Below are 25,482 nucleotides of genomic sequence, written 5' to 3'. Positions count from 1 at the left end.
GAATTTATGTATGAATTTATGATGCAGGTGAAGTTTCCAAATCATCCCAGTCACACAAAAGAAATCCACAGAGCCCAGAAACTCAGTAAAAATATGATTTCATTCATATTATGTACAAAATACAAATACAATTTATGTACTAAAATGTACACACTCAGAATTCATTAAGCCTTGCCAGTGTTGACATTCAGTAAAAACAAAATTCACACTGATAATCATCCATTTTGGAGAAAGAGAGGAAAAATGTAGTCGCTCACAGAAATGTAAACATACACAGTGATCCGTATTTACAAGAGAACACGAACGAGCTCCGGAGAGGACGAGAAGGAAACAAGGGACCATTTCTGTCCTCAGCGGGTATCTCACAAACGTCCTTGTCAAAGTTTGTCAGTGTGAGCAAAAACATACCAGTGATTTCAAGACGAGAAATAGCTTATTTGACATGAAGTAAATGGGGGAAGAAAAAGCACGTCAATGCATAAAATACACAGTTAAATGCTTAAAAGTACCAGCGATGAAGGAAATAAGGAGTTTTATTGAAAACGATGAGCTATTTTGGTTCGCTGTTTGCACTCTGAGTCACTGTCTTTGGGTTGTTTTTAAATTAGAAACCACTTCTTTTAGTGAGGAAATACTCGATTAGACTTCTAGAGAAGCGACATGAGATTATTTCAGACATTATATGATGTTCAGAACTGAAATAGAGTTCATTTAGTGAATACTGTTAATAGCTGATTGAAGTTATACAAATAGTAACGTCTCCCTTAAAAAAATACACAGAAATCTTGATCACAAAAATCCTTCTTTAAAAATAGCAATCATTTCATATCTATTATTTTACTTACAAGGTTTTTCTCTTTTTAAGACTTCTACAGTAAAGCGTGAGAAAAATAACTTTTCTGTTCCAATAAAAACATTCAAAAAGGATAGAAATAAATTATTAGCAATAAAAGTGTGATTCAGGTTATTCGTGTGCGTCTTTGCTCAGTCAGTGAGGTTTGGCTGGAAGTGAAGCTCTCAGGTGAAGCAGGTGACTCTGAATCAGTCGTGGGTCGGCGGCTCTCAGCGGGCTCCGGAGGGAAAACCCCGCTGGGCTCGACAGAACGGATTAACGGGCCGTTTCCCCACCAGCCGCAAAAACTAAACGAGCGGCGGGGAGGAAAATCGGATCTTTTCTCCGGCTGGGTGAGATGTGTTTGACCGTTTCTCCAGTGACCGAAGTGTCAGTCTGTTCAAAAGTCTTTTATTTTTTTTCCTCAGATGAACTTAGTCGAGTCTCTTTTGCTGATGAGGACTTCCAGCAGCCGCAGCTTGGCTTTAACGTGCTTGTATTCGTTGTACTCCACTGCCAGCGGGGAGCGGTCCTCCTTCTGCACATTTCTATGGGAACAAGACAACAAACATTAGCAAACGGAGAAAATTCAGCTGTGGAAAACCCATTAAGCGAATGTCACTCACTCTCTCTCTCTCTTATGTAATCTGAGCAAATTCTTCTCTTTTACCTTCCATTTTGTCTGAAGAACTGGTCCTCGAACTCTTTCAGGTTCTTGCGGAGCCTCTTCTTCTCCTCTCGGGTCTCTTGGAGCTGCTCGACGAGTTCCTGTCTGTAACGGAGAGAGCAGAAACATTTAAAGACCTCACACCAGAACATCTGAAGGTGTTGGAGGTTTATTATGCAGTGGTGGACGAAGCACACAGATCCTTATGTAAACGCACCAATACAACAACATGGGAAAATAGTCGATTACAAGTAAAAATCCTGCATTTAAAATCTTACTGTGGCAGGAAAGAGGACAAACCAAAGCTCTGCTACACAACTCTGTAGTCACTTCTGAGACGTTTCTCTAATTTCTTTGTTTCGTTTTTTGCTTTGCTAAATAATTTGACCTCCTCAGGCGTAACACAGTTATTTAAATGAAGTTTAAAAGGAGAAATGCCTTTTTAGTGGAAATTCTGACCATTCACAGACATCTTAAACATAACGAGAGGCCTAAATTAGGCTCTGATTTCTATTAAGGTCTTTAATCTTTAACAATTTGTCGCATTTTATAAAATCATCATTTCTTTTTTACTTTAAAATCTCAATCTGAAATCACAAACACAAGCTGGCAAATAAAGGTAGTTCACAATAAAGTAACATAAAAGGGAAATAAAAATAAAAGGGAAATACTCAAAGCAAAGTAGCTAAATTAGTTAAATACAGGACTTGAATAACTGTGTTTAGTTCCTTTCCAGCACTGTTAAGATGTGCGGTCAGTCTTTGTTGTCTTACGTGGTGGCAGCGTGCAGGTTGGACAGCCTCATGTCCGTCGTGTTCTTAGAGGGCGAGAGTTCATCCACGGGTGAGATGAAACCGTCCGTGTCCTCGTCCATGTGATCCAGGAAGCCGAGCACGCTGAGGTCGGGCCGGACGGTCACGGTGAACTGGGTCTTCGAGTCTCCGTCGTCCTCCGAGCCGTCCTCTTCCTCCTGCGGGAGCAGAAAGAGGTCAAACAGTGGCCAAGCGTGAAAAGGCCACGTCGTGCTGTGGCGTTAAAAAGCCGAGGCCGTCAACCGGCCTCCGGGCTCAAACACTGCAGTGCGTAATGATCGTGCAGAGTTAGTCATCGATGGTTATAAATCAACACGGTACACCAGCAAAACACACTCCCATGGTCCTCGTTTGTGATTCATGTCTCATGTATAGATGGAGTTAATGAGGGCAGTCGACTGGAAGACACACAATCCACCAAGAGCTGATTTCATACACCCTGTCAGTCCTGACCCAACTGTAACCAGTGTACGTTAAACGGCGGCAAAACCCAGTGAGAAGAACCATTTAGTTTAGTTTGTTGAAAAACCCCTACAGTATCTTTATGGTTCAAGATGTGGGTCTTGTAGCTTCGTCATTTCTTTTGCTCATTACAACATCAACTCAACACACTCAGATGATCAGACAGGTTGTAAACAAGCTCAAAAATGCTTCTGAAATACAAGTTTTCAAAGTTATTACTGTTACACCGTGGGTTTGTATATACTGAAGATCACTAATTTGTGATGCTAGTTGGCTGTTTTCTTTCCTCAAAAACACAAATGTGTGGATTTATTTTTTAGTTAAATCATAACTGCTGTTTACCCAATCAATATTTTCACATACCCACCAAAGAGCGATTGGGAATCAATGGTCTTAACTACTTTATTTGATTAATTATACTACAGGTAGTTCTCCTCTCTCTTCCAGTTAAATCTGACTAACCTGGAGGTTTATTTAAATTCTGTTTTTAACCCAGTAAAATTATATTATTAATGTTAGGAATAATGACCAAAACTCTAAAAATGAGACCCATGTTGTAATAAACCAGAATTATCCCTTAAAACACAACACACAACATAGTGCTCATTCAAAAAAGTTAAAATAAAATAATAATAAATCACAGATTCAAACATCAGATCCAGGCAGCTACTGATTCAACGTCTCTACAGATGCTGGTGGCAGGAAACAGGCAACTACCCAATCAACAGGCAGCAATCAGATGCATTAGAGGGGTAAATGGTGGTTAAATAAGGGGGAGGGTGGGGTTCGGGGGAGGCGGGGCAGGGCAGGGCAGGGCGGGGGAGCTGGCGACTGATTATTAAAGCAGCGGCAGCAGCTCTTCACCTTGATATCATCGAAGAAGAGGGCGGTTTCGCCCTCGATAATGGGCTGAAGGAGGGGACCTCTGCGCTTGCTGGAGGGAGAGCCCTGTGGTGACGGTTCAGAAGGAAGCGTTAACCACGCTGAGACGCTCACTCTGCTTTTTACAGCAAGACCACGAGATAATGCAACTCTGCCTCCCAGCTTTCACCAGATCCTGTCCAAACTTTTATCGGAGCTGAAGCTAAGCAGATTTTCCTTTTTCTTTTCCAGCTTAACATCACCTTATTTTCCACAGAACGTCCCAACAACAATAATTCTAATTATTCATGACAAACAGAGCCCTGAATATGGGTATAGGGTTATTTGACTTTTCCAGGATAATAAAAGTGCTGCACCCTGACATGTATTGTATAGAATGACATTAGTTCCAATTTGCATGATGGGGATTAGAGGAACAGTAGTGTATTATATAAGAGATACCGTGTCTCCATTATACAGATCATATCTTACATAATATAAATTGTTATTAAATAGTTGAGTACACAAACAATAGGGAAAAGGAAGCATATATCTATAGGCAGAATTATTACTAATGCAACAGAAGCATCAATAATACTGATTTTTTTTCCCCGTTTCGTTTAAAGTATAAAACACGTCTTTATTTCATAGTAAAGCTGACCATTTCTCCACTTTCTGACCCTCTCCTGCACTCAGCTCTTCATCGTGTCGTTTCCTGTGAACTCAATCTGCCACCTACGAGCTATGAGCTCCTTTACGACCGGGGGATTCACTGAGCTGCTAAAGCTGGACTTAGAGCCTTGAAAGGTGGATAACGCGTCTGTGGCACGGCTGCTACCGGTTCCCACAGCGGGCACCAAAGCCAGCATGAGCTGGGATTAAGTGTCTGCAGACGCTTTGACAATGCAGTGATCTTTGCCGCTCGCTTGTCCAAGAGCAGTGGGACAACTGGACAGCTGCTGAGGAACAAAGAAAGGAGGGAGGTTAAGATGTGACACTTACAATGACTGGGATGGTGGAGGCTCTGCACAGGATCTGCTTCACCAGGCGATATCTGTCGTACAGGGGCTTCATGACTTGCCTCTCGCTCTTGGTCACCTGAGGCAGCAAAATGGAGGGAAACAAAAGCATCTTGTTAGCACAGCGTTATTTCTTTCTGTCCTCTTCTGTCTCCCTGCAGACTAACTAGCTACAGCGCTAACGTAACACAAAAGGACAGCTAACCCAGACTCGCCCACAACAACTGCTCAGAGTGCGAAGGTCATTAACCACAAACCAGGGGAGACGCGCAGCGTGAGGAGGAACAGAGGTGGCAGAAAGGTCAGCTGCACTTCCTGATATATACACGACAATACTAGCAGGGATTAGACGGCACAATTATTGCAATTGGATTTGGTCTGACATCAAAGTGTGTGTCAGCTCCGTTACAGTTCAGCAGAGTTGTCTTTTAAATGCTGTTGAAACTCCTGAGGGGACAAATTTTCTGTTGCACAAATTGCTGCATTTCCAAATCAAGATCAAGTTTAAAAAGTCAAGCAGTAAAAAAAACAAAACACATTCATTAATTTAATAACCGGCACACACATCGTGAACGCTGACCAGACGCATGCACTCTGGACTCTTGAGACATTATTCACCCTTGACTGGAAATCTGGGTCATAATAAAGCGGTAAACAAGTTTTTCAGTGTTTGAGCCAACATGGCTGCCACGAGATCAGACGTGCAGCAAGAATTGGCCTTCATGTATCTGTGTGTGTTTATCTGACGGAGAGGATGTGGAGGAGGACTTACGGGTCGACCGTGAATGCTCTCGTAGTAGAGGAGAGCTTTCTGCAGGGCGACTTTCTCCGCTCCGATTTGCTCCCGTGTCATATCCTGTCAGCAGAGGACAGGAAGTAAGTAAAAATGTTTCAGAGTTCTTTCTGCAGCGCACTGACATTCCTTTGGTTTGGTTTAAACACACATACTGCAGCACCGTAATAAATTCAAGACGTGCCGCCTGCTTTAAAATTGATGCTGTTTATCTTACATGAAACGTCCGCTCGCTGGATACATCTGTCTATGTTTTATTTATTCATCCTTGCGAGTGTGTCACGTGGTCACGGTCTTACCTTGATGTCCTCGGGGCGGTTCACCTCCTCCCTCTTCTCCTGCAGCTTGTTCAGAATCGTCTCCAGGGTGCTTTCCACCGGCGGCTTTGGCACTTTCTCTTGCTGGGGTTTCTTCTCCAGCTGAGAGCCGAAGCTTTTGGGCAGCGTGTTGCTGCGCTGACGGGTCAGAGGCGGCAGGTCCTCCTCGGACTTCATCAGCTTGTTTTCTGATGAGGGAGAGGAGCAACAGACATGAGCTCTGCTGATTTTAGTACATTTTTTCAGTTGTGTTTAGGAGTGCTGTTTGTGTCTGCGTCTTACCTTTTAGCTCTTTACGAAGCTTGGCCAGTTCATTTACCCACCTCAGCACCTCTGGGTTTGCAGCTTTATCACCGTGGGAGGGCTGGACAAGAAATGAAAAAGCAGCAGCACCTGATATAAATCTGTGATATAAATCCAGCTCTGTGTGCTTTTTATGAGGCTGAAAAAACGCCAATGGTCCCACATAAAACTTTGCAGAATTCTATTTTCCATTTACAATCTATTTTAATGAGTTGTCAGAGTCTCCTCAGAAAGTCAATAACCTTATTTATCAGGTTTTGTGGTAAATGAAAAGCTTGTACCTACCCTGTATTTCCGCTCCTCTTCAAACCTCTCCTCGAACCTGTGGATCTTTTTCTTCAGCACATGGATCCTCTTTGTGAGCTGGGCCGATGTCAACTCCTCTTTCTCATCATCGCAGGAACCAAGAGACGAACTCCGCCTGCGGCTGGAGAGACATGCAATGTTAATGTCACTGGCAGCTTCTTCAAACCGCCTCTGGAATTGAAACCACGCCATGCGTTTACCTGACAAACGAGTGTGCGTTTGGCGGTGAGGGAGGCACTTCAGTGTCGTCCAGGTACTGCTGGCACTGTCCGTAGGCGTAGAAGCGAGGGGACAGCATCGGGTCGCTGTCCTCCTCCAGCAGCTGGCGGATCAGACGTCCCCCAGCGTGAGGGGACAGCCGGGCCTCCTCGCGGTCCATGCTCTCCCTCTGCAGTGATGAGTACGCTGGGACTGGTTCTGAGTAACACGCACAACAAAAATGTGTCACTTTACTTTGTTCTGCTGTCAGAGAGACGATGTAAACGGCAAACAAAGGTTTTTAGAAATGTGGTGCATGCTGCCACCAGACAACACATAACTTGTTTTAGTACAGTAAGAGCAGGTTCACAATGTTAACCCCGAGAGCTCCGAAGCTACAGACTAACAGGATAAAACACGTCCTCCTCTAGAGTTCAATAGCATTTCATGAACTCTAAATCCAGTATGAAATCTGCTTATTGAATCAGAATCCTTTCATATTTTTTAGGTTCATTTGTTAGTCAGTAACAATAACTATAACTCAAAAGGTTGAACTACAACTATTTCACTATACAAACAACTTTCAAATGACCAATAATTTAAATGGACTGTTATTCATACTATGGCTAAAACTAATGATTTTTTCACAACTGATGAATCTGCAGATTTTTTGCTCTATAAAAATGTGTGTGAAAATAGTGAGGAGTGCACGTGACTTCTTCAAATTCCAGGTTTTGTGCATCATTTAAAAAGAAAAAAAAAGCAGCAAAATCAGCTCATCAGTAAATTGCTGCAGACGATTTACGTTGGTCTTTGTTAATAAGAAAAGAAATTAGTTACATGCAACAAATGGGGGAATTTTGCCAATTTGAAACCAAATTGTAATGAAACCAGCATATACTTTTCTGCTTTAATATGTTCTTTTTTTTTTTTTAACGATACGAGTAAGTAACATACAAGATGCGTCAAACTGTTCAGGGAAAGTCCAACAATAAGTTAATTTTCCAAACATCAGCACTTATTCTCCTCCAAGGTAATTTCTCTCCCTGCTAACATCTCTTTGGATCACCGTTGTGCAAATCATTTGACGCGATGAAGCTGCTCTCTCTAATGCTCGTTGTGGGGAAAAAAAAAAAACTTCCTCTGGGGCTCGACAGTCACAGATGTTGTTCTGAAACTGTGGGTAAGACACGCCCACCGTCCCTCTCTCTGTTCATCCCCTGGTTACAGTCTCCATCCTGGCAATAATTATCTTTGGTGAAAATAGCCATGCAGATACCCCTGACAATCCCTGGGCTATTAATAATCCCTTGCTCTCAATGGGATAATGTCGGGGCACGACCCCTGCTGTGAGGTACAGTGGGGCGTTTGTCTTGTAGTTTCCAATCTGCATGGTGAGACATAGACCAGGTCGATGTGACTCTCCAAGTACACGTGCATGAAAGACTAGACAGAGACACGTCGGGTTGTCTGAGAGAGTTCGCGGTTAAAATAAGAAGGGAAAACTCTATAGGAAACATAAACTCAGCAGGAGAAATAATGTAGACTTCATAGAAGAAGAGGGACATATAACATCACAGGAGACTCTGGAAATATACAGAGATGTTACACAGGGAGAAGAGATGGAGAGAGCGAAAACAAGCTCTGAAGGAAACCAACCGTCAGAGTAAACGTTCAAGGTGTCAGAAAGCACCCATGAAAATATGCACGCCCAGTCTAAAACTGCACATGCATATTTTTCTTAGCTGGGCGTATGAGAGGCAACGTAGCTCAAATTCCAGCTTTGGTCCCAGGAGTCCTCTTGTACTTCTAGGTACGTGCAGTTTATCGAGTAGCAACTCTCAGGCATGTTAGAGCTCGCTCACAGCGGCAGGTGAAACTCTCAATCACGCCGAATGTCTTCCTTTGAGGTCTATTATCTCGCTCGGAGTGCAAGTGCGGTGTGGCCGGACAGTGAGGCTCCATGGCGTTTGAAATTAATCCTTTAAATCAACTGCCTGCTCGCTGATGGTTCAGGATTAACTGGACTAACGGAACAAAAAACATGCCAGTTTGCCATTTCGCTAAAGGTTGTTGTGTGTGCGATGCTCGGCCACAATGTTCCAGATCATTCAAGCATGTTGCCATGCACTCAAAAAGGTCATTCAGACAGCCTCTTTCTTTCTTTCTTTCTTTCTGACGTGTTACTTGTAGCAATGCAAGTCAGCACAGAGAGTGATGTAACACAACACTTACCATCACAACAACTTGGATGAAAAATGCTTTTGAAATCAAGGAAGGGGGTGTTAAAGAACGGAGAATCTAAAAAAGAAGAAAAGAGGGGAGAAGAGAGGCAAAGGACAAGATGAAGGAATGAAAACAAGGAAACAGAAGTATGAAAGGATCAGCATGCAATCTCCTTGTTGCATATATAATCATCAAAGTAACAGTAACATCTCCCTAAACCTTAATTAACTCACAAAGCTTCAGAGTCTTGTTTCTCCCTGTCAAAATGTCTGCTAATGTCTCTCCACCATCGCTGGCAGACAGGAAAGGCCAGATCAGCAGCAAATATCAGGTCACCATGACAGGCGCTGGCACAAAGTGTACTGGGACAAAGTTCTCACACCACTGCCTAATGCCCTCAACCACCCGTGAGACCATTTGTACAGTATTACACCTTCTGTACAGTATGCACACATGCCCTAACAATACTTACTGCCGTTATACAGCTTGATTAACTGCTTATTCCGGTTGCCTCACTTTGCCAGAACATAAACCCCTCTGTACTCATGTGTATTGGCTCTCTGATAAACATGCCAGAAAAAAACCAACACGTTCAACTTTGCACGATTCATTTTCACAGTTGCAGTTCGTGCTATGGCAAGGCCTTCTTGGCCTCATGCTTCACTGGGTCTGATCTGTTCGAGACCTCATGCACCTAAAGGAGACACTGTATGTCTGAACGGCCTGTCACAGCCAATCATGGAGGCTCCCAGTGGCGTCCTCGCTGCCATGACCTCAGTTACATATTCAGGACAGAATGTACAGGGATGCTAAGAAGAGGTGAAAATCCAAGAAAAAAAAACACAACAGGCTAGAGATCTAATACAAAATATCTTCATAATGTCTGTGTAAAACAGCCATCTGGTTTGTAGATTTCCTGAACACTGTAGAAAGTTAGCCTCTGCTACATTGCAATTTAATTACAAGCACAATCAGAAACACCATGTTTGAACTGAGAGAGCCAGTCCAGTACCATTATTGATATTCTATATTTATACTTTCTCTGTTGTACTGCAACAGCTGCACAACAATTTCTCAAGTTATCTTATCTAATCTTAATTTATCTTATCGTATATATCTAATGTTTAATATTTAAAGAGCTGACATGCCTTCTGATACGGAGTAGATGCTGCAAAGCAACGACATCAACCTCCTCTAACCTGTTTTCATGTATCACATTTGGCCACTAGAGAGCTCCACACAACACGCCATCGTCTGCTAATGCTCTAAACAAGAGGCTGTTGAAGTTAAGACATTTAATGCATGGAACAATTTTGCTCCAACTGCCACATCAAACAGGAAACAGTGGTGGCGACGGTGGTGGGAGTGAAGACCAGCATTGCAGCGGAAAAATGTTAACACATGATGCAACATGCTCTCTAACTGCATTTCACTATATGAACGAACCTGTTGGTTATCATTCCAGTGTTTAGTTCAGCAAAAATACTCGGCTTTCTGTGCTCAACACAGAAACCTCCACCTACCTCCCCTGTGTCGCAATGTCCTAACAAACAATCACAGTGCATGTCCTAACAATCACAGTGCATGGCGATTGTGCATGATTTCCTTTCTGTACAAATGCCAATACTGCAAAAACAAATACATTAATAACAAACTCAAAGAAGGTCTGACAGCAGAATGGAGAACGGAGAGATGTATCAATAATGCAATGCTCATGACTATTTCTGCAAACTCTGCATGAGAGATTACACTTGATTAGCCAGCATCAATAAATTAACCAGACTTAATAAATCAAGACAGACTTCATTTACATTTGATCGTGTGCAAAGTTGCCGCTGAATGCACATGCACAGACGTCAACATCACTTTTCCTGGAGCGAATATGAGACTTTGAGAGACTAGTCTGAAAATTTCTCTCTGAATGCAAGCAAGGCATCTTCAGTGTTTTTGACTGGTGCAGTGTTATCACCATTCAGCCACCCTTATAATGATTGATTTTTAACTGGGAAATATAGCAGCAGCTCAGTCTGGAAACCATTCAGTGCCAGAAATTTCCAAGTAAATGCTAAATCCTGGTTGAAACCCACTGTTTGCTCTTTAAATACAACTGCAGGTGGAGCTCTAAACTTGGCTACACTTTCACATTTTCTCTTGAGGGACGAAGACAAGATTCAAGATTTCCATGAAGTCTCATTCAACAGCAGCAAAAACAACACACTCTCTGCAGCGCTGCCTTATCTTGCCAGCCGAGCAAACAAGCACGCCTCCAGTTTTTCCTCCAGATATAGGTGGCTGGAGGACTTAAGAGGATCTTTTTCAATTAAATCCAGCAGGAGAGGCAGAAGGAGCAGCACCAGGAGGAGGAGGTGGAGGAGGACAGGCAACAGAAGGTGTGCAGCTGCTACCCAGACACCCATGTGCAGAGCTGGGTGGAGAGCTGTGGGTGGGTTGTCTGGGGTGCGTATGTGTGTTTTTGTGAAAAGGTGTGTATTCCATGTAGCATGAGACCTACTTAGAAAAGCAGCGTTGCAAGTCTGAGCAAAAACTGAGCATAAAAACAACAGTAGGCTGGCCTATAGCCTCACCTCCCCAGTTGTTGTCCTCAGTCAGTGCTGTCAGGTCCAGCCGGGGCACGTCCTCACAGCTCGTCTTCTCACAATCCGGTTCTGAGCCTCGAACCTCTCCGCTGCCGACCCTCCCCGTGTCACAAGTGACGGGCGACTCCTGGATCTTCATCCTTAGCGTCTGCACAACCATGAGAGAAAAGAAAAGAGCTCTCAAGGACGATGATCAGCCTGTGAACACACTCTTTAAGTTGAGCCACACACTCCCTCAGACTGGCCCTGCCCTAACAGAGGGGGCTGCTCCCTGCTTCCCATTGGCTGCCTCTGTGGCCAAAACATCCGCCCATCGGTCTCTGGCTGTGTGCAAGAGAGCTGGAGTGAATTGGCTCCGCCTCATCTTTCCCCCACTGGAATCCCTCACCCCTCCCACTCTCCCTCCCTTCCTCCTTCCCTCCCTTGTTTTCTCTCTCTCTTCTCTCCACAGTAGTCCTCGTTGCTTTTGCTCTTGCCTGACATGCATATCTTCCCCACCCTAGCGCCGCTCTGGACTTGTTTGTTTCACAGCAGCAAGAGCAGAGGGGAGGGGTGTTAGAGAGAGAGGGAGGGAAGGAGGAGAGGAGGGAGGTGAGGAAAAAAAAAAAAAGCAACCAGATTGTGAGCCAGCACACGTAGGCTGACTGGGTGATTTTTTTCTCTCTCCCTTTTTGTCTCTCTCTGCAGAGAAACATTTAGCTCAAAGAAGAGATATTATATGCAAGCCGTCACTTTCAGCACCTCATGACTTCTTCTATTTCCTTCCATTGTTTACCCCTAATCCACCGGCCTCTCCTCTTTCTACTCCTATCTCAAACTTTCTCAAAGTCCACTCACTATCACCCACGATCAAAGCAGTGTAATCATATTCTAGTGTAATGTAAATAATTTGGGGAAACAACATACTCAGCTGGTCATGTATTTAGAACGCTTCCATGGATCACTTAGCACTAAACCCAAAGGGTCCCATTTCCTCTGTCTGGGCGTGGGACCAAGCTATTTTTAGGAAAAACAGATCAAGACACACTGCTACTAGACCTCATAAATGCCACAGACGGCTTACAGCAAGGGGTGCACTTGAATCTGGTTACAGCAGCCCTTGTTTTGTTTCTTTGTTCATGATACTAAGTTGTTGTTGTTGGCAGGTTTATGAGAGATTACAGTGTAACAGCATAATTAGTGTATGTGTGCGTATGTGTATGTGTGTGGTCCTGTACTGATTTGAGGGGCACGTGGCCAAAATCTGCAACTTATCAAGTCTCCTCAGCTGTTAAACGGGAAATAACTTTGATGTGATGGGGAACACGTAGGATGCAAAGTGGTGTTAGCAGCGGGACAACGTGCAGGCTGTGATCGACTAATAGGAGTAGTGCTTCCCGTCACTGTTTTCAAGTGACAAATCCCCCCCCCCTCCCCTTGTCTCCATGAGAAAGTACATACTGCACCAGCACAATCAAGCAACACTGAAGTTCTTCTTATTAGAAATCCAATATTATTCTAAATAACATTCAGAGCAATGACACAACATCACTTGCATGAGTTTCTAAAACCAGTGTGCACAAAAACAAAACACAGAACAAACAAACCAAAATGAAAGAGATCAGAAACCAACAAAGATCTAATGTGTCTGTGTAAGCAAATATTTTTACATATGGTTGTGGATATTAAAAATATCCTCTGAAAATTAAATTTAAGGTCTAACTTAATTTAAGAGCTAATAGTGTGCACCAGTAAACACTCGGTAGCTACTGGTTAGTTTGGTGGGATCGTTATGTGCTTCACTTAAGGAGAAACAAAAGTGAAAACTAGGCCATACATGAGAAGGAAGAAATTATCATTGATCATGGTCATTATTTTGACATATTAATTGTATATTGGTGGTTAAATAATTCACAAAAGCAGAGGTGTTACTACTAACATTAATAATAGCTGATGGTTTTACTCCAGTGTCCCAGTAAGTCATGCAAATGTCAAACAGTGAAAACAAAACTGTATTCCACAAAAAAGAATCTCAGCAAAGTCCATCATAAAGCTTTTTTGGAACTTTTAACCATGTTTCAAGATATTCCTCAGTGGACAGAGAAATGCTGGTGCTGATGTTTCCAAGGTCCATACTGAACTTTCACTGAGTGTGTTTGAATGTTCTAACTGGTGCAAAGCCAGTAACTCAATCAAAAACAACTGAAAATGTCATGTATGCAGATTCACAGATATTCAAAGCCTAATCATCACATACTGCCTCGTTAACATAACGGCTGTCTGTTCCAAAGTCACTTATATTGACCATTAAGTTTTTAATCCATGGTGCCTGCTTTGTTCTATAGGCCACTCTGTCCCTGTCAACTGCTGAGGTTTGTGTATCTTCTTGTTAAGAGTTACCAGCACTGCTGACGGTAATTGAAGTATGCAATTAAAGTATGGACTCATTAGACTTTGAAACAGAGGAGTCTACTGGGTCAATGTTATGTAATGCTATGAGTCTCAAATGGATTGTTGAGAGAAGAGCTACTGAACTGAATGTCTTGTGACATAATACCTCTATGATAATATTATCTGCTTTAAAGAGGTCAAAAAGTTTCTTCAGCAAGCTGCACTTTTGATGTCAAATCCTTTTATATGCAAATGACTCATTACATGAGGTTTGATGAAAGATCTGATGATTAGTTAATCCCGCTTGTTTGAACTGATTAATTAATCTGCTGACAATCATCACCAGCAGACTCACTAACATCAGGCATCAGTGTAGAGGACACGATGTAAACCCACTTCAAGGTGCTCAGGGGAGTAACACGCTGGATTAACAGGAGCACAGATGTTACAGCTCACTGCTGTCATGCTGTGTTCAAATAAAATTCGAATGTACGTGCGCGCACACACACACACACACACACACACACACACACACACACACAGCACTGTTCCCTGTAATATCAGCCACTGTGTTCACTCAAACATACTTGAGCCACGATTACATCATCATGAGAGGTCCAGCTGGTGCACAGGAGGGGAGAGATAGACGGAGCTACTGTGTGTGTGTGTGTGTGTGTGTGTGAGAGAGAGGGAGGGAGGTGGGGGGTGGGTGAATTAGACAATGATTAAGCTGCGTTTGGGAGGCTTACACACATAGTGTACAAACAAACACATTGAGGAATTTAAGGGGCATTTTGCTGAGATGGCATCCAGACAGACTGTTGACACACACACACACACACACACACACACGCATGCATGCACACACACACACACACACACAATGTAGAGGACTGACATACACACACACAACTTTCTGGGGTGATTGGTTTCCTTTATGACCACAAAAATAATAATTCATCAAGACTTGCTCTGCTGCAAGAAAGGCCCACTATAATATTTGTGTTGGCGTGTAATTGACACGCCGGTGTTGCCCACGTGAGGTAGTGAAACACACTGCAGACCTCATTTACCACTTCACTTTTATAAGGTTGCTGGTACAGGATGTTCAGACGGAGGAGTCGTGTTATTGGTTCAAAAAAGAAAAAAAAGAAAAGGTAATTCTCTCAGTTGGGAAGATGCAAACAATAAATGTTTTGCGTTGTTCTTTGACAAATGACTGATTAAGCAGATAAGCACTAAATGACAGACCTCATAATTTCTGCCAGATCACCAAAATACTGCACATTAAATTAACAGCAGACAGGATCAGTCTATTAATTAATTAAACTGACCTCAGCTCAAAGATGGCCTGATGGCAACCATCATGCTCATGTTGTAACCCTGACCAGCTGAGAGGCTGCTGCACCAGCCTCCTCTCAGAGCGGCGCCAGGCCGGCTCCAGATGGCCGCTCAGTGGCACAGTGTGGTGGTGGTGGAAGAGCTGCAGCCTGAGCTGCTACTAAAATCCATCTGGGCTGCTCAGAAAGAAAGTCGCCGTCATGGCGCAGTGCTGCATGATTCTGTTCAGCGGTGCCGGTCCAGATTAAAACTGGAAACGAGCAGACGGAGATGGTGACTGGTTTCTGTCTGGTCACACTCACGGCAACACACAGCTTTAAATGAAAAGTACAGGCTTTGCACAATGTTCCCAACAGCTGACTGAGGAACTACTGTATGTCTGTGCAGAAGTAATGGTGGGTAAATCCCTTTTAGTGAGAAAATCTAAAATCTCCCTTTTTTTCAATATACATTTCTATGGAAGTGCTGAGAAATTTCTTTTCAGCAAATCAGCTGTGGTCGTGTTACAAAACACTGACGAGTAGGAGAGCAGCATGGTGTTGTGGAGGCTTGTGACACACTGTCAAAACAGATGTCAGTGGTTAGAGCTGTGTTTACCACTTTGTTTTTTTTTTCTTTTACATCTGGGACTATTTATTTATCTCTCACTTCTCTGCATTTTCTAATCTTCCCTTGTATTTCAGTTGAGCTTATTTTATTCCTTTATTTTGAGGTGTTCTTTTAAAAATTCTTATATTGCTTTGTGTCTCTTTTATATCCAACCTTAATGCCCTTATCTGTCTTATGTAGAGCACTGTGTGGTACACAGTTCCTGGATTTCAGGGCAGATGCCACAACAGTACTTTTCCTGTGCAAACTCATATCAGGAACTGTTTTAAAGATGCTTGATACTTTAGCGTTATTCGAAACTTGGTGCTGGTGACACATTTGAGTCACTACCAAAGAAGTACAGAGATTGAATACCCAGCCGTTGCCTTTGTTCCACACCCAGCTCCCTAAAATCTGATACTGTATTTTTTAAGTTGCACATGCATGACAGACCAGATCTACTGCATAAGAAGAGGAAAGAGGAGAACATAAAGACACAAAAGACTCACAGACAGAGAGAAACTCGTAGGAAATTATCTTGAACCTACCTGTGAAGAAGGGAGGCCATCATTTCTCAAAATGTCACTCCTGAAAAAAATCCAACACAGAAATCACTTCAGTAAAGAAGCTTTTGACTGATCACACTGTTTATCTCAGTAAGTAAGAAAGTAAGAAACCTCAGAAAACACCCACAGGTTACACATACACATACATATATCTTTGCTGCCTCTCTTTATCAGATAAAGTGGATGCTATAAACATTATAGTATACCAAGCAGATGTCTCAAGATAACAGATTGTGGCCAGTAGCTTATCAATGTAAAACAAATATTCAGGTAGCAGGTGTGACAACATGTGAGTTTATAGGAAAAGGTTAAAAAGATGAGATAAAGTGATTCAAAAGTGATTCAACACGTGATGTCATTTTGTAAACATATCTTCAAGGGGATCAAATTATGTATTGAAGAGCTTACTCTTTCTGAAATGTCTCCATGTGGTTTCCTCCGGGTCTCTCACCAACACATTCCTTGAACTGGAAAAAGGGATTTCAAACATAAATTATCTACACAGCTGATTATATTACATATATACTATAGATGATGCTTAATGCTTTTATGCTCCTTTTTTGATTAGCATCTTTACACTTTTCATGGGCAGGTTATTGGAGCTAATATGAATAAATGTACAACAAGCAGAGGCTTACAACGTACTTCACAGGCTGGTATGCTGATATACAAAGACCACCTTTAGTTCTTGCTCTTGTCATATGAAATATGAAACAAGGAACCATAATTGCATAGATTGATAAATAAACAGAACACGAAAAATACCTAGGAGTCGATAAGTAACAGTCTACAGCCATGCTAATGGTTCTGCCAGGCGATGCTAACACAGTGATGTTTAGCAGGTATAATGTTTACCATGTTCACCATGTTTATTCTGTCATGGCATTTCATCCTATATTTGATAAGATATTTCAGTCTGACAAGCGTGAAATGGGGTAATTTAAACAATAAATGTATTAACACTGAAAATAAAAATTTACCTTTGATATGGCTGTATGAATAACTTTACACAAAATAGGTGATTTGATGACTGAAATTTATCAAAAGGATCCCATTGGCCAAAGAGAAGGTATATATTGTTGTATCATGCTGACTATGAAGAGCATCAGAGATAACATTCAAGAGGCATTCAGAGCCCTTTATTACCCTCAGTGCCTCAGACGGCTGCTCACACCAGCGGACCCTTGCTAACTTCAAACCTCTGCTGTCAGCCCCTCAGCGCAGCCTCACTCAGCCAATCCCGATTGTAGCAGCTATCACATTCATACTGTACCGAATTTGTGTCAAGGCATTGGGTGTCATCTGTACTGCTACATAAGAGGTTGGCATGGGGATTCTGTTCCTTGAGTCTTAGAGTGTAAACTGAACAAATCTATTTCCATCAGCTTGGCTGTAGGTCAGGACACCATCCAGCTGAACTTTACATTGGCACATATATTTATGAGGCAAGTGTAAATAATAATCCAACTTGCTTTCATGCAGCTGTAGCGTAAGGGAGTCTGTGAGGACTGGATCATGTTACTACAGCTGCATAGTTCACACTATGTCCTCGTTGTGACTTTGACCGCCTTTATACACTCCTTGCATCGAGCTCTCACTGCTCTACACCACTGTTGGGTATGACTAACTGTATCTTAGCTGGAAGGCGCAAGAGAGGTGAGCAAGATCACCACAGACATTTCCTACAAGGAAATTCCACTGATTAAAACAAAAAACATTTTTCAGACTAATCTCCTGCAGTCTCTGTGGAACAGATTACCCTCACAATGAAGTATACATCACCACTGTTTGGTTTTTTATGTGCGTCTGTTCATGCAGTTATGGTACCAGGGCTTGAAGTGGCCAAAAGAAAGAGTAATTTCTCACATTTGATATCCCAAGTACAAACTACATTATATTACACATCCTATATCAAATAGTTAAGACTGAATATGTGATGTAACCGGTGTATGTAAGTGGTTTCACTGAACTGCACAGGGAAAAGGTAAAATCACCTCAATGATATTATAACACATTGACAATTTCCTTTTAACCCAATTAACGTTTTTTAACTGTACAATATACTGACTAATCAGTAAACTCCAGCATTTGCTTAATTAAAAGTTCTCTTTCAAATCACACATTGTGAGATATGAGAGGAAAGTATTGTTCTTGCAACTGCATTTATAATATTTTTTGGACTCGTAGACGTAGCTATCTTCCGATATCCCAAGTGCTACGAACACACTTCAGTCAGGACGAAAATTCACAATATTGTAAACATATACAGTTTCCAGTAAATTTTGAGAGAAACTGTTTATAGACAAAATAACCTGAAAGGATTGTCTGCTTTTTTTTTCCAAATCCTGTAACTGAAATTCCTGAAAAATCAAGGTGTTTCAACAAACAATCAATAAACAAATCTGCTCTTTGATTTGTACAAATTGCATATATGATGTATCATAACCTGAGATATAAGATACCCTCATATCTTATAGCACCCAACCATAGCAGAAGCTACTTCTGTGTGGTAACTGTGAGGCCCAGACAATAAAAAAAAAAACAAGCCAATAAAACCTCTCAGTGAAAAGTACTGCTCTATAAGCAAGAAGTACTTTACTGTATTTCAATCATTTGCCCACTACATGATACAAATGCTGGGCACTAAACAAACCCAAAGCCAAAACACTGAGCATCCACATGACAAAAGCTGAAACGACAAGTTGCTCTCTGGTGTATCAAATTCTTTGATGGATAAAAGCTGCAGCAAATTGCGCACTCATAAGTGGCCCTTGCATTTGTACTGCTTCTGGAAAAAGTGGTTAACAATTAGTGTTGCATATTACGAGACGCTGTACAATGGGAATGGCAGGGAGCCATTAGGCAGCTGCACTGGTTCCTGTCATCGTCCGACTCGCCGCTCTCTGCATTTACTGATTCTTGTTAACAGCAACTGACAATTATTTGCAGTGAGTCAGAAATAAGGATGATGGGGGGGGTTGAGCTGCTGCTTTAACAACTTCGCTGAATCACAGGTGCTTTAGGGGGGATGCTGTTTGCAATGACAGCCCTGTAAATTATTTTCTATGTTAAGTTTGCAGCATTTTTATAATTCACTACAATCCGGAGTAGCCTGGATATTACTACAAACAGCTGAAGGAAACCTGCTTTCTTAAGCTTATCTATTGACCTAAGACTGAGCTGTCATAGTGAGAGAAAAAAAGATTTAAGTAAGCCAACAGAGAGAGAAAACAGTTGCACACAATAACAGAGAAGAGTAGGAGAGACACTGCCAAGACGGTGACAAATGACAAAGATAAAAAAAGAGATGAGGAGAAAAGGCGTGATGACTCACTGCGTGGGTGTCCTGGTTGTCAGTGCGCTGCACCAGAGTCGGGTTGTTTTTCGACTTCCTGGGTTTGGGGGCTCGCTCACTGTGGCCACTCTGGCCTCCCTGTGAGTCCATGCTGCTGCCCGTGTCCTCCCCCACGCTGCCTGAACTGCTTCCACCACTTGACGGGATGTTCTCCTTGTTGGTGTCTGATCTGACGGATGCAGCTCTGTTCTCAGAAGGAAAAGACACTGGTGAGGAAATGAGACATCTGCCTTCCATCTCACTTTGGTCTATCTTTATCAGATTGACATTAGCTGAAATGTGTCAGGAAACCTACTGCCAAGGTCATGCCGATACTTCATTTACTTATACCTTCTCTGCCTTTTAATGTGCTGTTTAGCTTTAGTGCTAATTCTATTTACTGTCCACATTCTTATTGACATTTTCCGCTGTTTCTGGACTAATGGACTCCTCTAATCCATGTGTCACTGATCTCTCAGACTCTACCAGATCTCCATCAACAAGGATTAGCTTCTTACTGCGATGACTCCAGTTGTTATGACTGTACTGTGTCTCAGTGGACGAGCTTACTGCACAGAGCGAAACCTTGCGATTGTTTACTGTTACCGCAAGACTAACTGGAAGTGGTAGGAGCAGTGAGGAGGTGAAGTCAGGCTCTAGTAATGAATGCAATCTTGATGTGCTTTACCAGCACATGGCTAGATGAGAAAGATCTGCCTATGTCATAACAATATTCTGTTTTCATTAGAAATGAACTAATATCAAGAATGTCCACAATATGCCTCTTATTGAAGGGTTTGATGTCTTGAAGGGTTCCACAGATAATTTCTATAACAGATGGCATTCTGTAATGGCTTATGGTGAGTCACCTTACTGAACTCTGTCCCATAATTGTTAATTTTCTAGTCTGTCAACCACTCTGCTTAATGGAGTACTGAGTGACAAGCAAGTAATATTAAACTATTTTGTTATGGTATCATTATCTCAGTCCCTTATTCTTTACATATTTATCTTATATAATTTGTCTTAATATATTTATCTCTCTTCTCATGTGGAAGTCACCCTGTTACATTTTTACGTTTTATGTAATGCAGCAGGTGATGGGGAGGGTGGATTGAATGGTTTTGTTGTTTGTGAGTGGATGAGTAAAAACAAGTGACTTTAAATATTTCTTTTCACGATTCTGGTAAAATATTTTCTAGTGTCTGTGTCATAAAATAAGAAAGATTAAGGACATTTTGTGCACTAGAATCACTAAAAATGAAGGTTGACACTTAAACATGAAGGCATGAGAACTGACCTTTGCAGTACACTTGAGTGTTGCGACTGCAGACAAACAGCTAATTTCACGCGGGGTACCATCAACCACCAACATCATGGTGACGCCAGAATCATTGTACCTGTTTCTTTCTTTGCGTCTCAGCCCCTCCTCCTGCTGCTGCTCTCTCTGGTATCGCCGTCTCTGCCGAGCAGTGGGCGTCACCCTTGGAGATGGTGGACACGAGCTCAAGTCACAGTCCTCTGAATTTTGATCCTCCGAGGGGCTTACATGAAAGACATGCTGTTCCACTGCTGAACTTATCGTCCTGTCTAGAAAACTTAATGGCCAAAAAAAAAGCCAGAGGAGAAGTTGGTTAAAAAATTTGACTAAATATATTCATTAATTATATGACCTCTGCATGCTGCTATGGTGACAGCAGTAAAGCCCACTTACTTCACCACCTCTGGTCTGCAGTGGACAGGGGAGAGGTGGTTACTGAAAGAAAAACAAGATGACAAGGTGAGTAAATGTTGCAGAAACAGGTGGTTACAACAGGTCACTGAGCAACGCTGAAAATCCCCCCAGGCTCTGGTTCTGGCACTAGGTGATCCAGGCATCTAGTGTGCATCAGTGAGTGTTAACTTCAGCTGTGTTCAGAGCATAAGTAGGTCCTCTGGGGGCAAAGTGGCCGGCTTCTATGACTACCAGTAAGTCCTACAGTGGAGTACAGGGTCACTACTCTCTATGCTAATCTATGGCTTCATCTCTCCCCGTCTCCTTTTTCCCAAAACACACACAGGCATGTTACCTGCAGGACAGTCACAAGCAAACAATGAGCTAATTGTTGGATGACACGTGGTTATTTTATGTGTGTAGGGGTGTGTCTATATCTAATTTAACATATCTCTATCTAAATATAAAGATATTGGGTTATTACGACATTGAGAGTCAGACGGTGGCATCAAACATGTTAACCAAACAGTTTGTGATTAAAGAGCCTAAACCTAAAGAGCCAAAGCGCCTTTATCTGTGATTCAGTTTCCATTTGTTTTGCTACTAACAAGCCTAAAGATGTTCCTAAAGGGTTCTGTCAAAGAAGAAAAATGAATACAAAATAGAGGATAGTAAATCTAGGCAAGATCCCTACAGCTTTCACCTTCTGATAGACGTCATGTCAGCTTTTCCTGGAGTACAGCTACCTCTCAACATGTATAGGGGTGACCTGAAAAAGTCTTCCATAAACAGCGGTGTTGACAGTAACAGCACAGCTTGGCAGAGGCCCTGTACGGTGCACTGATAAAAGGAAGAGATAATAACGGAGTGATGGTACATTGTGAAGGTGACTGTGGTGGACCTGTGTAAAATGGCTTTGACATTATCAAAGCTATAAGCAAGGACAGTGAATGAGATGAGATGAGCACACGCCCTATCGTGTGATAACCAGATAATCACTTTGATGGGTTTCGCAAGTTCAAATCATAAACACAAGGCTGTAAATGTCTGGTGCTTTTTTGACACATTTAACATCTGAGCTCATGAATTGTCACTTTCATTTATTCACACAGCTGGAAAGTAAAGAGGATAGACAGAGAGGAGGAAGTTCAGCAAAGGCTCACAGGAGCTCCAGAAGCCAAGGACTAAACTGCTCGATTATCTCCAGGCAAAGTGGGAAAAATATGAGCCCACTACCTAATAATAGACTTGGCACTGCATGTAACAGGTTAAAGCAACAGAAATGGTTTAATAGCTGACTAATGTTGACTTAACATTAGACCTTAATGCCTGCAAATGTTAGAAACATGAATTCATCAAGTACAATAGACCCCTTAAGACCTAAAATATGACATATGGGTATATATAAGTTTCTAGATCTGTCTGCACTGTTCGAGGACCGCCCTCCATGCTGCAATCTGCTCTTTATATGAAGGTAATGAGAGGGTAAATCATATAACTAGGATATGTATCAAGCGCACTGTGCCCTATGTTGCAATGTCAGCACTGATACTATATAAGATACAGTTTAAGACAGTGGTTCCCACCTTTTTGGACTGTGTCCCCATAAAACAAAGCACTGTCTATTTTTGACTCCTCATCCCAGGTTACAGCCTTGGAGTGGACTGTTGTTAGCAACCGAATAATGAGTTTTACCTTTCAGACTATTTCATTCAGAGGATTTTTGAAGCCGGGACTGGTAAATATCATATCTCATAAGAAAAGGGCAGAAATAACAGAAAAAGTCACAAACATAGACAGAAATACACATTTTCTTATATCTCTTGTCATTTTGTGACCCCTCGGTTTTATCTTTGGGCACTATAGGTGAACCGGTCTCCTTGATCTCCTTGGGAAGTGGTTTGATGCAGGATTATTTGTCCAAATACACTAAGACCAATTGACAACCACAAGTACAAAGTCATATTCTTTGTATGTGCCCACATAATTATCAGAGACATTTAATTCTGATAAAAATGGCACAAGTAAATAGATTCTTTGGACCATTTCTGTGTCTTTGAATGATTTTTTCTACCTCAAAACATTGTATGGAATTTAAAACACTGTATGGCACCTAGATTTTTATAGTAACACATTAAGTCTCACTACAACGAAAAAAAAAACCCCTCTGTACTGTATATGGTGCACTGGACTGTAGCTCATTTTCATGACACCCTGAAATACATTAAATCTTCTTTATTGGTCTTTAATGAGAAATCAGGTTTCTTTCCGCTTGTGCCACATTTAGGGCGTTAATGAAATAAACAGGTGAGCGTGACTGCCTGTAAGTTGTAATGAAATATTCTTGTGGCAGCTATCATCATCCCAAATAGACTTGGCACAGTAGATGAAGTGTGGCATTTTGGAAAATCACCAAAGGAAGAAACATTAATGGCTACAGCACTTTAGTTTTAACTGAAGATGCAACGGTGTGAAACCAATCTGGTATGAGACAGGATTGTTGCCGGGAGTCTAATGGTGGCAGATGAGTCATGAACTACTGGCAAGTGAGACCATGAGGCCAAAGGGATGAATCACTGCATCAGAAACATAACGAGATTATCACAACCAGAATATGACTGAGCCAAGCCAACAATCCTTTCTTTAACACACATATCCTAAAAATATAAAATTGTACCACCAACCGTAATCGGGAGCTGATCAGCTGGTGATTTTGTAACACAATGATTATGTGCTTTCTTTCAAAGGTTATAAAAACTTTATGCGAGCTATAAAGTAAGTGAGTACCTCTAGAGTCACTCCCTACCTTTTTACTGCCATTGACCTATAGCCTGAGCGTTTGATCTGAAAACAAACTTACTACTGTTTATTTAAGTTAAAGGGATGACTATGATCCATCATAACTCCTAAACAAGGATAAAAAAAGAGAAGTCATAAATGAGTTGTTTGGTCGAGATCTGCTCGAGTCAGACCAGTTCAGAGCAAACATGAACACTGGGGCCAAACCTGACTAATTTTTACAAAATTTTGTCAGTGAAGAACAAGGCAAAGTTCAGGGGCTTGTCAGTCTACAGTAACAAATAAGTGACATTATTATGCTGCATTATTGCTGTTTTCCGGAGGGCATTTCTCAGTTCAAATTGTATTTCCAAAGTCCCTCTTTATTATTATTTTTTTTTTTACCAACATGGCATTTTTTCATGTTGCTACATTTACCTTAGTAGGGCCAATGGCATCAATAGCATTCATTATTTTACCAATGAAATTATCTATAAAGTCATTGAATAAGACGGAAGTGAGTAAGAAAAGGCCTGAATGAACAATTCACTGTTGTATGTATGGTGTACTGGACTATATCTATCTATCTATATATATATATATATATCGATCTATATATCTATATATATCTATCTATATCTATCTATATAGCTATCTATCTATATCTCTCTATCTATCTATCTATCTATATATATCTATATCTATATATATATATATAGATAGATAGATAGATCCAGGGCTCCATCACATGCTGAGTCAATATCATAAACACAATTATTTAGGTAAGAATTATTTGCCGTATAAAGACCTGATGTTAAATAAAGCTAAGCATTCTTTACCAATTTGTCAACATTTTTTGACAGGCCTGAAGACAGACTGTGAGTGACAGGGAACTGATATCAGCTTTGGTTATTTTTCAGAATTAATTATCTTCAGAATTATCTTTCAGACTTACAGCATCTTGTTCATTCAACTACTTATCAAAACAGGAATATTAAGTCCAGAAGAAGAGCCTGCTTCTGGGTTAGTGTGGGGCAATGAGGTATTGGGAGCATTCCCACTGGGAGAAAGAAGAGACATATTTTGGTAGAAGAAGTCAGATAGCCCTGCTTGGCAGTGCAGCTTAGGGGCATCCATTAACATTTGGGGAGACTGATGAGACAAACTTTTGGTGACCTTGCTGGCTTTATCAGTCTTGTCAGGAAAGGCAGGAGAGGGCTGTACTCTCATTTAGTCGGCTCCCTTATCGGCAAGGTTGGTGTTAACAGAATGTGCTTGCCTAGGGTGGAGGCACACGACTTGGCAGTGACAGAGGGAGGTGAAATTAATGCCGGCATTAAGCAGCGCATCCATTTTATCTGTGGCTCCCAAAAAAGTTAAGACAGCAGAGAGGGGTGA

The 25,482-nt window shown here is 41.7% G+C and overlaps 1 protein-coding gene across 1 annotated transcript in view; it reads right to left on the bottom strand.

Annotated features, from left to right (window-relative positions):
- Positions 1-81: 81 nt before the first annotated feature.
- fam13a (family with sequence similarity 13 member A) overlaps positions 82-25,482 on the bottom strand; it is a 54,728-nt gene continuing 29,327 nt past the window's right edge. Inside the window, exons 9-24 of the mRNA XM_070856538.1 lie at positions 21,307-21,348; positions 20,993-21,190; positions 19,593-19,797; positions 16,667-16,725; positions 16,241-16,280; positions 11,382-11,541; positions 6,573-6,789; positions 6,352-6,493; positions 6,046-6,127; positions 5,746-5,951; positions 5,426-5,509; positions 4,637-4,732; positions 3,638-3,721; positions 2,273-2,469; positions 1,503-1,604; positions 82-1,380 (exon numbers count right to left, since the gene is read on the bottom strand). Coding sequence (XP_070712639.1) covers positions 1,257-1,380; positions 1,503-1,604; positions 2,273-2,469; positions 3,638-3,721; positions 4,637-4,732; positions 5,426-5,509; positions 5,746-5,951; positions 6,046-6,127; positions 6,352-6,493; positions 6,573-6,789; positions 11,382-11,541; positions 16,241-16,280; positions 16,667-16,725; positions 19,593-19,797; positions 20,993-21,190; positions 21,307-21,348 — 2,038 coding nt within the window. The 3' untranslated portion in view covers positions 82-1,256. The remainder of the gene's footprint in view (positions 1,381-1,502; positions 1,605-2,272; positions 2,470-3,637; positions 3,722-4,636; positions 4,733-5,425; positions 5,510-5,745; positions 5,952-6,045; positions 6,128-6,351; positions 6,494-6,572; positions 6,790-11,381; positions 11,542-16,240; positions 16,281-16,666; positions 16,726-19,592; positions 19,798-20,992; positions 21,191-21,306; positions 21,349-25,482) is intronic.

Source organism: Pempheris klunzingeri, chromosome 3, assembly GCF_042242105.1.
Source record: "Pempheris klunzingeri isolate RE-2024b chromosome 3, fPemKlu1.hap1, whole genome shotgun sequence".
NCBI lineage: Eukaryota > Metazoa > Chordata > Actinopteri > Acropomatiformes > Pempheridae > Pempheris > Pempheris klunzingeri.
Note: the sequence above shows the minus strand (reverse complement) of the source record. Positions and strands in the feature narration are given on the sequence as shown.